We start from the raw sequence: 14,074 nt of genomic DNA on the forward strand, positions 1-14,074 counted from the left end.
CAGACACCCCAAGTTTTGGTCACATCTGCATCCCAGGGTCACCACCCCCTTCCTTCTCATCACCCATCCTTCAAAGCTGCAGCAATGAAGAGATTTACCCCTCGAGAACAAAATCAGGGTGTTTTCCTCATCCTGAGTGTCCTTGCATGACGCTTTTTTAATCCCTAATTTATTTGCAAATATGTGTGGGCAATTCCCCCAAACCTAATGAACTGGGAGCCGTTCACATGCAGCTCCTCATCTCTGCACATCCTGCTCCAAACTGGTTTCTGAAGCCTCCAGCGACTGCACCAGCTCAGCCCTGGGGTCCCCAAGCCGTGGCTGAGCACATGGTGCAGCCTGAATTTCTCCCGGTCATCCCGGTTTCCCAGCCAGCCGAATCCCAGCCACGGATCCGGGTCCCAATCAAAAAGGTGACCCAGATTTGTCACTGCAGCAAATTCAAAGGCTCCATGCACATCTGAAGCTCCCAGCTCAGGCAGTGCCTGGAAACCTCGAGCACGAACTCAGACTTCATCATTTTATTAAGAGCTGTGCCAGATGTGGCTCAGCCACAGCCAGATGAGACATGAGGCAATTAGATTTGCACCACTTTATCACTCCAGAAGATCTGGAGGCTACTCATCACCATATATGGGTCCAAGAGAGGATAAGGTGTTGCAGGGACAAATTATCCATGGGCAATTCTCAGCATCCCTAGGCTGAGAGGGCAAAGCCGACTCTGTTGTTGGCAACGTCGAAGATGGAGTAATACTGCCGGAGGAAGATGTTGCCGAGGATCCAGAGCGGCTGGCCGCTGGAAGAGGACACGTATGTGCTCTCGACCCCAACAGTGCAGATGCCGTTGTTCTGTCAGGGGAAAAGGAGCAAATTTCAGTGCCAGTGAGGAGCGTGGGGAATTTGTGCTGCCCGTGTCTTCATGGCTGCTTTGGCTGGGAGCAGGATTAGACCCTCCTTACGGTCACACACAGACATGCAAAAGCACCGTGAAACTGGGTGCTGGGAAATATGGCACTCAGGCTGCTGGAAGCCTCTGTGTTTGAAAAGAAACTCTGACTTTCTCCTGAGCAAAACTGCCCTATGATGGCAAACACATGTTGGGAATAATAAAATCACACCTACGTTTAGGACATAGACAGAGGGAGGCAGTGATAACTGGGCTCCGCTGATGGCGAAGTAGAGGGTGGGCATGTTCGGGACGTTGCTGCAGCTGACGACGTACTGCAAAAGAAGGAAAGAGGGGCAGAGGGGTCAGGAGTCCCACGGCTGGGCACCGTCCTTCCTCCAGCTGTAACCCCAGCCGTGCTCCCTGAGGGTCAGCATAGCTCTGACTGTGGCAGGGCTGTGCTGACCCGGGTTTATCATGTTTGGAAGAATTCTTTTTGTTTTACCCCACTGCAAGGGGAGATAAACCACTGCAGCGTTGTTTCAGGTGAGATGTTTTGCTTCAGAGATGCCGGAGCGCTCCATAGCTCAGCATTACCGCCCAGATGTGTCGTCATCCCACGGCACCAGCCCCTCGTGTGTGCAGGGCATCCTTCCCACCTACCCCGTAGTCACTCTCCTCCACACCCAACTCCTGCAGGAAGGCTGACATGAATTGTCCTGGGACGGTCAGCAGGAACGTCCCGGTGTCCACAATGCCGTGACAGCCTTGGCTGCACCAGCCAGTGGCTGACAGCCCGATGGAGAACCTAGAGAGAGCCGCAGAAAAGGCATCAGAAAAGGCTCCCCCCTGCCAAGACCCACTCCAAGCCATGGTGCAGCACTTACTCCTCGATACCGATCTTCCAGTACAATTCCTGGACCACAGGAGCCCATAAAACCTCCCCTGAGTACAGCTGATTGTCAACCCCTCCGAGGATGACTTCCCCGCCGTAACTATATGTTGGGTTGCTGGAAAGACACAAAATCAAACCCCAGATCAGGCCGACAGCTCAATAGAAAGCGGTGTAGCGTACAGGTGCCTGGGGAGAACATGTGGGTGGAGAGTGAATGAAGAAAAGGGTGGATCCAGGCTGTGCAAGAGAGAGACCCGCTGTCAGAGGTCTCACCGTGAGTAATAGAAGCTGAACAAGGGTTCAGTGAGCTGGTTCTGCTGCAGCAAGTTCTGCACCAGTGTGTTGTAACCGCTGATGCCAACGCCCGGGTAAGCCATGCCCAAAATCCCATCAAAGTCCAGGTAATAAAAGGGTCTGCTGGGCTCATCCACGCTCAGGCCGAACTCCTGGTTCCTGATGATGATGTTCTGGATCTAGAGGGAGAGGAATGATGCTGGGAGATGCTGGTGTTTTGGACATTCCCCCTGACAGCAGCATCCCACCAGGGAGTTCCTGGGGGGAGGCAGGGGTAGCCAGGAAGGTCACGAGGGTGAATCTGCTCTGAGATGTACTGAGCTCTTCCCCATCGCAGATGGGGGATGGAGTCGGGAGCAGCCTGGCTCATAGTGTTTGTCCTATCACCCTTACTATTTGAAAAAGATACCCACAAAAATGGTTTGCCTCGGTTAAATTTGTTTAAAAATCACACTTTCACTCTGTGCAAGTCTCACAACAGAACATTTCTTCTGTCCCGTAATGACAAAGCTCAGCCATCAGTGTAAAAAGCCAAAGATATCCCTTAACCCAAAGCAGTGGTGAAAAGCCCAGAGGTCTCAGACTGAGTTTGTTTGCAGATCCCAATCCCCGAGTACATTTATGCTGACACGCCATGGATTCTACATGGGAGATTCAGACACTAATATCCAAAATAAGAAGGTACTTTCAGCTCCCCCTCCATTTTTAACTTCATCGGACTGATCACAACCGCAGTCACGTCCTACCCTGGTTGCAGCAACGCACCAACACATCAGAAGTCACTTACTGTCACGGTGTCGTACCCTAAATCCACCAACAGGTCACCGAACCCGTAGCTCAGGGTGTAGGTCACACCGATGTTCAAGAAGGTGGACGACAGGCTGGAGTTGAACCTGGCATGATTTGCTGCATGGAGAGAAGGTCACAGCCCCCGGATCACATCCTGCCCGCAGTTCAGCATCCCTGTCCCCACGTGGGCAGAAATCCCCAGCAAGGGGCTTCGCAGGGCAGGGGCCATCCAAAACCAGCCCTGCCGGTGTCACCGAGCGGAGACCAACCACCAAACCCCACCAGGTCTCACTGATTTCCCCCGAGGGGTGCTCACCACAGGCTGGAGTCTGGCAGTAAGTGGAGGGCACCCACAGGTTGGAGGAACCGGTGTCAAAGAGCACCAAGAAGTTTTGCGGGGGGGTCCCAATGCTGATCTCCCCGAAGTAGAAGGACTGTGAACAAAAGTGTGATGGATTTCTGTTTCTGTCTGTTGTTTTTTTTTTATGAGATTTTTCAGCTCTCTGCCCTGTGCTAGCTGAGAAACCCAGACTGCTAAGGGGTTATAGGAGGGACTCCTAGTCCCTGAGTGCACCCAGGGCAGCTAGAGCACAGAAAGGGGCAATCCCTTGCTTACAGCTCATAACAAAGTCAGCAGCAAGGGCAGGAACAGTAGTTCTGCCCTATAATCACCAAACTCTGCTTTTTCCAAGGGAAATCAATTCAGGATAAGGTGTGCTTGCCCCCTGCCTTTGTCTCCCAACAGCACGCAGCCCTTGGAGCCAGGCTATAAAGACCACATAACTGCCCGTGCCCAGCACAGCGCCTTGACTTGTGAGCAGGCAGCGAGCCGAGCCACCCACTGCGAGGAGGGTGCCCCCAAAAACCAGAGCCGGGTGGCTCAGAGGAGGAAGGAAAAGCTTTAATACTTACATCCATGTAGTTTGTTAGTGGTTCGTAAGCCACAGCGTTAATGAGCTGGTATTTCCTACCAGGGTCCCCTTTGAGGTTCTTCAGGAAGCCCTCCGGCACCCCCTTCTCTCTCATCAGCTCCCGCATGGACCTGCCTTTCCTCAAGGGGATCCTGCACGGGATGGAGACAGCAGCAAGATGCTGAGGGGCTGGGCAGCCTCATCCACACGTGCACCCCCCCATGTGCCCAGGGCGAGCCCCGATCCATGGCCAGACCCTGCACCGTCCTCGGGGCTCACCTCACCATCCCCTCCCCGAGCTGGAGGCAGAGCAAGGCCAGCACCAGCCACCGCACGGCCACGGGTCGTGTCGGCTCCATGGCAGCTCCTGCACCACCGCAGCCAGGGCAGGGTTTATATAGCCAGGTGCTGTGCCCAGCCCCTGCCTCCAAACACCCCTTTCCTCTATCACTGCACCCACCCAAAGCCAACACTTGCGGTGTGTTTATCACCGCAGCCATTCTGATTTTGCCTCCTTATCGGGCTGTTCAGGCACTAACAGATTGGGCAGTACTTCTGATACCGAGACCAAATATGTGACATCTGATAAAAAGCAAAAATCTGTTGTTATCAAGCAGTCGAAGTGTTTTCTCTTGCCTTCAGCACCAGATTGATCTTTCCAGAAAACAAAGGCAAACACACTCTTTATTGCAAATGGAAACTTATGATACCGGCGTCCCTCTTTCCACCCATCCAGGCAGCCAAGGAAGTGCCACAGGTCTGCCGTATTTCTTCCATCCAAGTCTACACGCTGTGTACATCCAATTCCCTCAACATGGCGAGCACGAAGCAGCAGTGGTGGTTTTTCAGACCGGCTCCGTGCCTCCCAGGAACCAGCACGTTACCCCCAAAATGTCTCTCTTTCCAGGCATTTGTCCTTTGTCACTCTGCCCCTCTGCTAAGCCAGAATGTTAGCTGATCTAGATAGAACTCTTGGTATTTATCAGAATAATGCTTTAAGTCAATCAAAACCCAGTTGAAATAGAAATGTTGCTTGAGTAATTTAAATTAAGAGATTTTTTTTTAAAATGAAACCTCTAAAAATAAGAGTTATCTGCTGTGAACGGTATTTCTTACAAATACATTTATAAATAACATACTCTTTTCTTTTGGCTAGGACAAATTTATGTTTATATAGCATTTTTTATTATACTAAAATCCTTACAGATTAAATGCCCAATCCTTCTATGGAATTCTGTCTTGCCAAACAGATGAACTACCTTTCACAGTCCATATAGCCACCTGTCTTCTGCACTACAAATCTGTTCAAAGGCACCGTTTGCTGCTGGTACTGTTGATAACAGCATTTTAGAAAAGGAGTGAGAGAAAATGGCTCTATGTACTGAATTTTATGAACTTTGTTCTTATATTTCCATAGAAAAAATGTGAGAGATTTGCCCTTCACTGCCCTCCAGCTCTGCTGACAGCCCACAAGGAAGCTCAGATGGGGGCTGCTCGATATAGCAGCCCTGAAAGGCATAACAGGCCTTTACCTGCCCGGTTACAACCACTCACCATCTCCAAAAGACACTTTTGATTTGCTGCAGTTTATATTTTGCATCAGAGTTACGCCGAGGATGCTCAGGTCACACGTCTGGTGCGTTGGAGGTGATGTCTCCCATATGCTTTGAGTGATGCTGGTCATGCCCGGGCTGGGGAGATGCAGTGTATTTAGACACTCATTCACAGGGGATTTTTAGTCCCGGGAGACCCTTTCCGCCCCTGGGAAGCTGCTACCAGACAGACAGCCCTGCCAGTCCCTGAGGACTCGTCCTGGCATCTGCTGCCCCGAGGATACTGCTCAGCCTTGTACTCTGAAGCCTGGGCACGCGCTGCCTGCAGAAACTCCGCCATGCACTGCCAGGGAGCAGTGATTGTCCCCACATCCCCGTCACCCTGGCAGCCTCATCTCCCGTGGAAAACCTGAGGAGGCAAACATGGGAGGTTTTCTGTGCAAAGGAGCCGCAGCTGGACCAAAAGCCCGAGGCTGCTCAGGCGCCTCTGCCTGGGGGACACGGCACCGGGCCAGCTCCACCGTAACTGTGCGGTTTAACACATAGTGCTTTGAGCACCCGGCACGTGCTGCGGTTCTGCTTCCATTTCGCTGGGGCCAAACCCTTTGTCCAGATCTGAATTTGTCCTGGGGGGGTCACCAACATATGCACCCCAGGGACCAGGCAGAAAGGGGGTGCAGCGCAGCTCTCCCCGGGGTTGGTCAGGAGCAGCTCCACTGTCCTTTGCTGCAGGGCACTGGCAGACCCCCAGTCCCCGCTGACAGTGGGGATGGGCCCTAGCAGAGCCTTGCTACACCCGTCTGAGCTGTCGGTGTTGGACCAGCTGGCTCAGAAAACCCCTGGCACCCCCTCCTCCGTCACATCCTGACGGATCTGCCTTTACTCCAGTGGATCCTGCAGGGAGCAAAGGGAAGAACAGCAGGGTCACGGTCAGCCGTGGCCTGTCCCTTCCTGCCACCACTGCTGCCGGAGCAGGTTCAGCCCTCAGAAACCTCCCCATTTTATTGGGGGGAGAAATGCCTTCCCTGCTATCCGCACCTATGTAATCTGTGTCTCGCTGCGCTCAGCCTGTGTCAATATTTTGACATAAAGCACAGAGGAGTTTGTGTCCTTTCTCTGGTGAAATGACAGAGCTATTAATATATCTGATAATGAGCACCAATGATAAAGAGCTTCTAAGAAACGAGTTTGGATCCCAGGAAAGAGCGGTGTTACCCGAGCCTCTCCTGGCCAAGGTGCTCCCCGTCCCCTTCGGCCACAGACCACAATTCCTGATACTCCAGCTGTTGTTTTACCTGACTGAATAGCCCCGCTTCAGGACTTAAGGGTCAGTCAGATGTATGGCTAACCTAATCTAGCCTCATATTCCCACTCTGCCTTAATCACAGGACTTTGTTAAACCTTATCCAGCTGCAAGGAAGATTAGTGGCTTCCCACATGCACCTCTGCAAGGTTTCCTGATGCTCAGCAAGAGGGATGGAGGTGGGGACCAGCCAGCCCCACAGCTTTATCCTTGGCTGGATGGAGCTATCAGTTCAGCCCTGCAAGTACCAGCCGCAGCAAGAGACAGGTCAGCGTGTCCCGACAGTCACCCCAAGGTCAGTACGAACTGCAGGCAAAGCAATGTCCACCGCCACTGGCTAACTCGGTATTTGCCTGAGTAGGTGCTGGTGAGCATCCTGCCGAAGCGACTTAGCACAGCCCGGCAGCAAGTGGCAGCTGGAGGAGGATGAAGGCGTACTGTCCCATTAGGGCCTTGCACTGCCTTTCTAGGCATGCACCAGCACCTGAGGCACAGAGCAGAACTGCCTTTTGGGGGAATCCCTTGGGGAACTCCTGTCCCAAGGGCTGTGGTTGGTGTTTAAGACCAGCCCCGGTGACTGTTTGCTGTCCCGATCGCCTGCACCGCAGCCTGGTGCGTGGTACTGTGGTACTCCTCACCTGCAAAGCAAAGCTCTTGCAGGAATCAGGTTCAGGATCCTTGTTCTGGGCTTGTCCCTCACTGAGGACAGGGAGGACACAAGCGGGGTGCAGGCAGGGCCAAAGGCAGCAGCTGGGATCTGGCGGACGGCAGCTGCCTGCTTTCCAACACAAAGCCTGCAGCCCCCCGCCGAGTCGCTCAAGCCTTGCAGAGGGGACGAGGCTGGGCTGTGGGAAATCTTCATTCTCAAGGGCTCGGAAGCTGGGCTGCACCGTCTGCAGGAGCTACCCCGGGCACCAGCAAGGGGAAGGACTGGTCACTGCCATCCCTGCATCCATCGGGCTGTGAGCTGAGCTGCAGCTTGGAGCCTGCTGCCTTCATCAGAGCCACCCCAAAGCTCAATAATTCACTATAGGTGAAGGCTGGGACTTAGTCCCACAGCCGTTAGGAGTCGACAGCATGTCAGGCCCCTTTGCAAGAAACATAAATACATCAGCTTTAGATTTGAAGCAGCCCAGGGACAGCTTCCCCACTGCTTTCCCAGTGCTGACTCTGCGGAAATCTGCCTAGGAGTTTATCACGGCGCTTATCGGCTGAGTTACACAACCCATCAGTCTGTGCTCAGTCATCACTCAACAAACTCAGAAGGTCAGAGATGATTTGGGATGTTGGGGTTTATTTGTAACAGGAGACTGAGAGAACACGCTTGCACAGAAATCTCGGAGGGACAGGGAGCCAGGCAGGCATGAAAGGGAACATAAAATTCCATGGGAACCCCGTAGCGCTCCGGCAGTGCTGGCTAAGGTGCGTTGGGCCAGGGGAGGGGCTGGATTTCACTGCTTTATGCCGACGGGGCGAAGCCAACACGGTTGTTGGCCATGTCAAAGACGGTGTAATACTCCTTGAGGAAGACGTCACCCAAGATCCAGAGCGGTTGCCCATTCTGGGAAGGCACATAGGTGGCCTCAATCCCAAGAGTGCAGTAGCCATTTTTCTGTAAGGGGGGAATAACAGGGAGTCAGAGCCTCAGACAAGCTCCGGGACCCTGCCAGCTGGGCTGCAGGGAGGGAAAGCATCGCTACTGGTCAAGAAGCACCAGGTCCTTTCCTGGCCCTCAAGGACTCAGCAGGATGAAGCTGCTCAGCTAATACATACTTCAAAGACGTAGGCAGAGGGGTAGAGTGGGAACTCAGCTCCGCTGATGACAAAGGTGATGGCAGGCATGTTCTGGACCTTATTGCAGTCAACTGCATACTGCGGAGAGAGGGTGAAGAGGAGGTTATGGCTGGAACAGCACCGACCTTGAGAGGAGAGATACCCCACTATGCGGAGGTAGCACACACTTTGTCCCCTGGCAGTGCCACATCACCTCCCTGATGTGCCTGCAGCACCACGTTCTCTAGATGCCATGTGAGTTTTGCAGGACCTGGTCAAGCCCGTGGCTTCTGGCTCACTCGCAACCCTCCCCGCTGCTCCGTGCGCACCTCCAAAGCACGCCCTGCACTTACACCATAGCTGGTCAGCTGGGCACCCAGGGACTGAAGGAAGCTGTCCATGTACTGCTGGGGCACCGTCAGCAGGAACGTCCCTGTGTCCACGATGGCCTGACAGCCCTGGCTGCACCAGCCCGTCGCTGACTGCCCGATAGCAAACCTGGGAGGAGAATGGGGAGAAGGATGTCACTTTAAGCACCCGCTGGCAACTAAACCAGTCTTGGCTGGATCTATAAGTCTGGGGTGCTCTGAAATGCAGTGCCTAACCCCTGCCTCGAGCCCACGCCTGCTGCAGCTGCAGCTTCATCTGGAAGACAGACAGCTGAAATGTCCTCAAAGGAGTTGCCAGGGTGGATCACACCCATCAGCTGCAAACACAACTCACTCATTAATCGCGACCTGCCAGTAAAGCTCCTGGGTCACCGGTGCCCACACAATGTCTCCACGGAAGAGCCAAGTGTCAATTCCTCCGAGAATGAGTTCTCCCCCATAGGTTTCGGTGGGTTGACTGCAAAAACAGAGAGTTACAGCAGCAGAGATTGGTAAATTGGTGCAATATACATGGGCTAGCAAGGGACATATTCACAAGGAACCTGCATGGGGATGGGCAGAGGGACACCAGCGCATAGATTTTTACCGAGAGAAGTAGAAGCTGAAGATGGGCTGGGTGAGCTGGTTCTGCTGCAGCATGCCCTCCAGTGCAGTGGGTGCCCCCTCCACGGCCAGCGAGGGGTAGCCCATCCCCAGGATCCCATCAAAACTGGCATAGTAGAAAGGCTGGCTTGGTTCGTTGCTGCTGAGCCCAAACTCCTGTTTTGTGACCGTGATGTTCTGGATCTGAAGGGGAAGGGGACGCCAGGTCAGCCTGCATGCTTAAGCAAACCTGAGCAGCCGTTGGATGGGATGAGCGATGCTCTGAAAGTCCAGAGAGCACACTACAAGGTCACAGCTGGTGAAAACATCTCCAGGCAGGTGGGAAAATTAGCAGGAATTGTGTTAAGAGTAAAAACCCAGCTGGGCAGTCCTGCCCATCCCAGGCCCTGGTTTGCCCAAGTCTTGTTTACATGAGTCATAAAATCTTCCCTTAAGCTGCCCCCCAGGCTCCTTCCATCAGAGCACCCAGCTGGTGCTGGGGCACGGCGCCCAGGAAGACAAGAAGGTGCAGGGTGCACTTACCCTCAGCGTGTCGTAGCCCAGCACCACGCTGAGCGCCCCGCTGCCGTAGGAAAAGGTGTAAGTCTGGCCATTGTTGATGAAGGTGGAGGACGCGCTGGGATTGAACTTTGCGTGATTGACTGCATGAGAGAGAAGAGGGCAAAGCTGCTGGGCGCACGCTTGCCTGGCCCCGGAGGATTTCACCACCAGTCACTCTGCCAGGATAATGTCTTAGGAAAGGGGCTTCCCTGGGAGAGAGCAAGTTGCGAAGAGAGGAACGGGCTGTTCCCCTGCCTCACGGTTATCTCTAAGGCAGGGTTTGCATCCCAGATCTGCCTGTATCCCTCTCAAGGGAACAGCTGTTGTGATCACAACCACATCAGCTACCCAGCGTGAGCAAAGCCATCAGCAGTTAAATCCCCATCACTCTCCCACCGGTGGCGAGTTACATCAGATGAGCTCTGCTGGGGACCAGAACATCAGCTCTGCAGCTTTGCTCTTCCCTCCACCCAGCCATGAAAGGTCAGGCACCACCACTGAGATTTCTGCACTCTGGGGACACCCACAACAGCCGTAGTTGTTTGGCCACCTTCATTAGCCAGGCACACAAGGGCAGAGAGCTCTGTATTTCCCAAGGAAGGCACCAGCTGGTGCCAGGGAGCCGCTGTCCCAGAGCAGCATCCCAGAGCTGATCCCAGCGCAGGATCAGTTTTGGTCTGGCAATGCATCTTCCCCCGTGCGTTCGGCCTCCGCTGTGCTGCTGGGGGAGCCCTGCGCAACACGGCTGCGGTACTCACAGCACGCCGGCGTCTGGCAGTAAGTGGAGGGCACCCACAGGTTGGAGGAACCGGTGTCGAAGAGCACCAAGAAGTTTTGCGGGGGGGTCCCGAGGCTGATCTCCCCGAAGTAGAAGGACTGCAGATGAGAGATGGGGTATCTCCAATTGGCCACGGAGTCAGGGACAGACCAGGCTTTTGCCTCCCAGCCCTGCTCTGGCATTCCAGCACTTTGTGGGGTGATGGGAAATGCCAGGCTCACGCTTGCAAATAAAGTAGGCAGGAACGAACTGAACCTGCTTTTTCTCCCAAAAGATATAATATTCAATATTTATTTTGTCATGCCTTTTGTTACATATAGAAAAGCATTGCTTTTCATTGCTGGGGGAAAGCTTTCCTAAAGTCTAAAACAGAAGCTTAAAAAAGAGTGGGAAAAGCAATATCTCACTCCTGGAGGCTCAGGGGTCAACAGATTGCTCCAGCAGCCGGGAAGGCAGAGGGAAAGGGGAGCGTGGTGTATGGGCAGGCAGCAAGAGGGGAACCTGGGGTACTCACATCCAGGTGGTTGCTTATCGGCTCATACACAACATAGTCATCACTGAAGTGGTATTTCTTAGCTGGATCATGTTTCATTTTCTTCAGGTAGTCCTCTAGCACTCCGGCCTCCTGCATATTCTCCCGTATAGACTTGTATTTCTTCAGTTTGATTCTGCACAGAGAAAAAAAAAAACAATCCAAAATACAGCAAGAAATCAGGAGTTTTGGGTATTTTCAAATGATCCGTTCTCTGAGCTCCTTTGAACCCCACCACGATGGGAGCCCTTCGCTCAGCTGCCTTGTACGTCCCCAGGGGCTGCCCTCCCAGCGAGGGATGCAGCCTGGACTCAGCCCACGATGGTCCAGGAGGCTGGAGTCACACCTGGCTAGACTTGGGCAGCACCCCTGGGGACGCAGTGCAGCCCGTGCAGGTTACAGCTGCAGCCCGTCTCTGTTGTCTGCCCTCCTCCTGCTGCAGCAGCTGCTGCAGGACACCCACCTCACCAGCCCCTCTGAGAGCTGCAGAAACACCAGCGCCAGGACGAGCCACTTCATGGTGCCGGAGTTGTCCACTGGGCTGCACACACCTCAGAGACCAGAGCATGCAGGCTGAGCTGCCCGGACTCCCCAGTTTTATACTGGGAAGCAGTGACACCCCCCACCAATTATCTGCTGACCTCTATTTTCCATTACCACCATGTCCACCCCCAGCTTCAAGGGCTTCTTTGTATTTTGGGCCACGAGGATTTTGAGGAGTTTGTGTCCTTAGCGAGGTGCTCAGGTAAGAATAGAGCAACACACGTCTTTGATAGCAAGATCAAAGGGTTACCACTGGATAAGAGGCCAGCCCTTATCACAGCAAAGAGAGGAGTGACCCAAATGCCACCGTGGTGGGGCGTTATCTGTGTTCGACAAAACCTGTTCAAACCTTTTCCCAAAACAAAGGTGCTCAGGGCTCTTGGTGCAGAATGGAAACACGTCAGACTTTTGTCTGCTGTTCTTCCACCAGCCAGCCCAGCTGCCCGCCCGTGGGGACCTTCTGGCCTGGAGGAGGGATGACTGCTGACATGGAAGCTTTTCCAGGGCACAGAGCCGGCTGCTCTGCTCCCCCTGTCTCAGGGGCTCATTGAACCCATGAGGTTTCTTCTTCTGTGTTCTCATAGGTGGTTTCCAACACTGTTCTGCCTTCTCGTCCATCCTTCTCCAATTCTTCTGCTCTGTCCTTCTCCGTGTCTTCATCAGCCTCCCAGTCCTTTGCCATCCTCTCCTCCACATACAGCTGGTTTCCATATGTCACAGAATCACAGAATGCCAGGTTGGAAGGGACCTCAGGGACCATCTAGTCCAACCTTTCTAGGATGAGCAGTCTAGACAAGACGGCCCAGCACCCTGTCCAGACAACTCTTGAAGGTGTCCAACGGGGCCGAGTCAACCCCTTCCCTGGGGAGATTATTCCAGTGGTGACTGTCCTCGCTGTGAAACACTTCCCTCTTGTGTCCAATGGGAATCTCCCCAAGAGCAACTTGTGCCCATCCCCCTTGTCCTCTCCATGGGACTCCGTGTAAAAAGGGAGTCTCCATCTTCTTTGTAGCTGCCCCTTAAGTCCTGGTACGTGGGGATGAGATCCCCTCTGAGCCTCCTTTTCTCAAGGCTGAACAAACCCAGCTCTCCCAGCCTGTCCTCGTACGGCAACTTCCCAGCCCTTGGATCATCCTGGTGGCCCTTCTCTGGGCCCCTTCCAGCCTGGCCACATCCTTTCTGTACAGCGGGGACCAGAACTGTACACAGCGCTCCAGGTGTGGCCTGACCAGCGCTGAGTAGAGCAGGATGATGACTTCTTCATCTCTGCTGGCGATGCCCTTTTTGATGCAGCCCAGCAGCCTGTTGGCCTTCTTGGCCGCAGCAGCCACTGTTCGCTCACGTTGAGCTTCCCCCCACCAGGGCCCCCAGGTCCCTTCCCACAGAGCTGCTCTCCAGCCAGGTGCATCCCGGTCTGTGCTGCACTCCCGGATTATATCATACACCTCCATCCTGGTTCTGCTCTCATACTGTTTTGGACAGAAATCACTTTTTTTTTCCTTTTTTTTTTTTTTTACTTTTGTGGAACAACTGATTCCCTTTCCATCCTGTGTTAAAGGCCAGGCACCACACCTCCCTGCATGGAGGTGTTTAACCAACCCGTGGGTGTGTTGGCCGTTGGGGTTCGCCAAGACACACCTTCACCCACCGGGTCCTTGCACCAGCCCAGAGAGTCAGGAAATTTCTTGTTTGCTTTATTTTTTTCCTGTGAAAAAAAGAGAACCACAAAGACGGACCTCCCAAACTGCCAACAAACACCCAAACAGACCAAAATGTTTTCACTTATAACCTTAATGTTTTCTAGGAAACAGACCAAAATGTTTTTGGTTATAACTTAAACATTTTCTAGCAAATGGACCAAAATGTTTTCAGTTATAACCTAAATATCTTCTAGACGTCCTCTGGCACGGCTTGCATCCCTGCTCCGAGCAGCCTGGCTCTTCACAGCGGGGAAATCGCGCTCTCCGTCATCCACCGATAGCCCGGCACCGCTATCGCTGCGCTCATCCCACGTCAACGCTCCGCACAGATTTTATTCCATTGGGACCACCGGCTAGTGTGTGTCCTTTGCTGGATATTGAGACTATAATAAAGCAATTATCTTGTTTGCTAGCAGGATTGTCAGAAAGATCAACTTATTAAGATTGGATAAAAAGAAAATTCTGGCTGAAAGCAAAGAGCGGTTATCAAAACGTCAATATACCAAGTGTTATCTGCAGGTCCCCACAGGGACTCAGCCTTGCCAAAACACAAAGGAATAAGGTGCCCTCTACAGCACACACAAA

At 53.3% G+C, this 14,074-nt stretch overlaps 2 protein-coding genes across 2 annotated transcripts; both read right to left on the bottom strand.

Annotated features, from left to right (window-relative positions):
* Window positions 1-637: 637 nt before the first annotated feature.
* On the bottom strand, window positions 638-4,134 carry LOC104042877 (pepsin B-like). The gene is made up of 9 exons (XM_009502402.2): window positions 4,055-4,134; window positions 3,777-3,927; window positions 3,181-3,298; window positions 2,863-2,981; window positions 2,055-2,254; window positions 1,774-1,896; window positions 1,550-1,694; window positions 1,123-1,221; window positions 638-849 (listed from the first exon to the last, which is right to left on the bottom strand). Exons 1-9 carry the CDS (start codon window positions 4,132-4,134, stop codon window positions 697-699), a joined length of 1,188 nt encoding a protein of 395 aa, XP_009500697.2. The 3' UTR covers window positions 638-696.
* Window positions 4,135-8,020: 3,886 nt separating this feature from the next.
* On the bottom strand, window positions 8,021-11,907 carry LOC104042869 (pepsin B). The gene is made up of 9 exons (XM_009502392.2): window positions 11,710-11,907; window positions 11,229-11,382; window positions 10,695-10,812; window positions 9,919-10,037; window positions 9,380-9,579; window positions 9,128-9,250; window positions 8,758-8,902; window positions 8,405-8,503; window positions 8,021-8,243 (listed from the first exon to the last, which is right to left on the bottom strand). The coding sequence occupies exons 1-9, from the start codon at window positions 11,763-11,765 to the stop codon at window positions 8,091-8,093; spliced, it is 1,167 nt and encodes a 388-aa protein (XP_009500687.2). The 5' UTR covers window positions 11,766-11,907; the 3' UTR covers window positions 8,021-8,090.
* Between the last annotated feature and the right edge of the window lie 2,167 nt (window positions 11,908-14,074).

The sequence above is a fragment of the Phalacrocorax carbo genome, chromosome 23 (assembly GCF_963921805.1).
Source record: "Phalacrocorax carbo chromosome 23, bPhaCar2.1, whole genome shotgun sequence".
NCBI classification, from domain to species: Eukaryota; Metazoa; Chordata; class Aves; order Suliformes; family Phalacrocoracidae; genus Phalacrocorax; species Phalacrocorax carbo.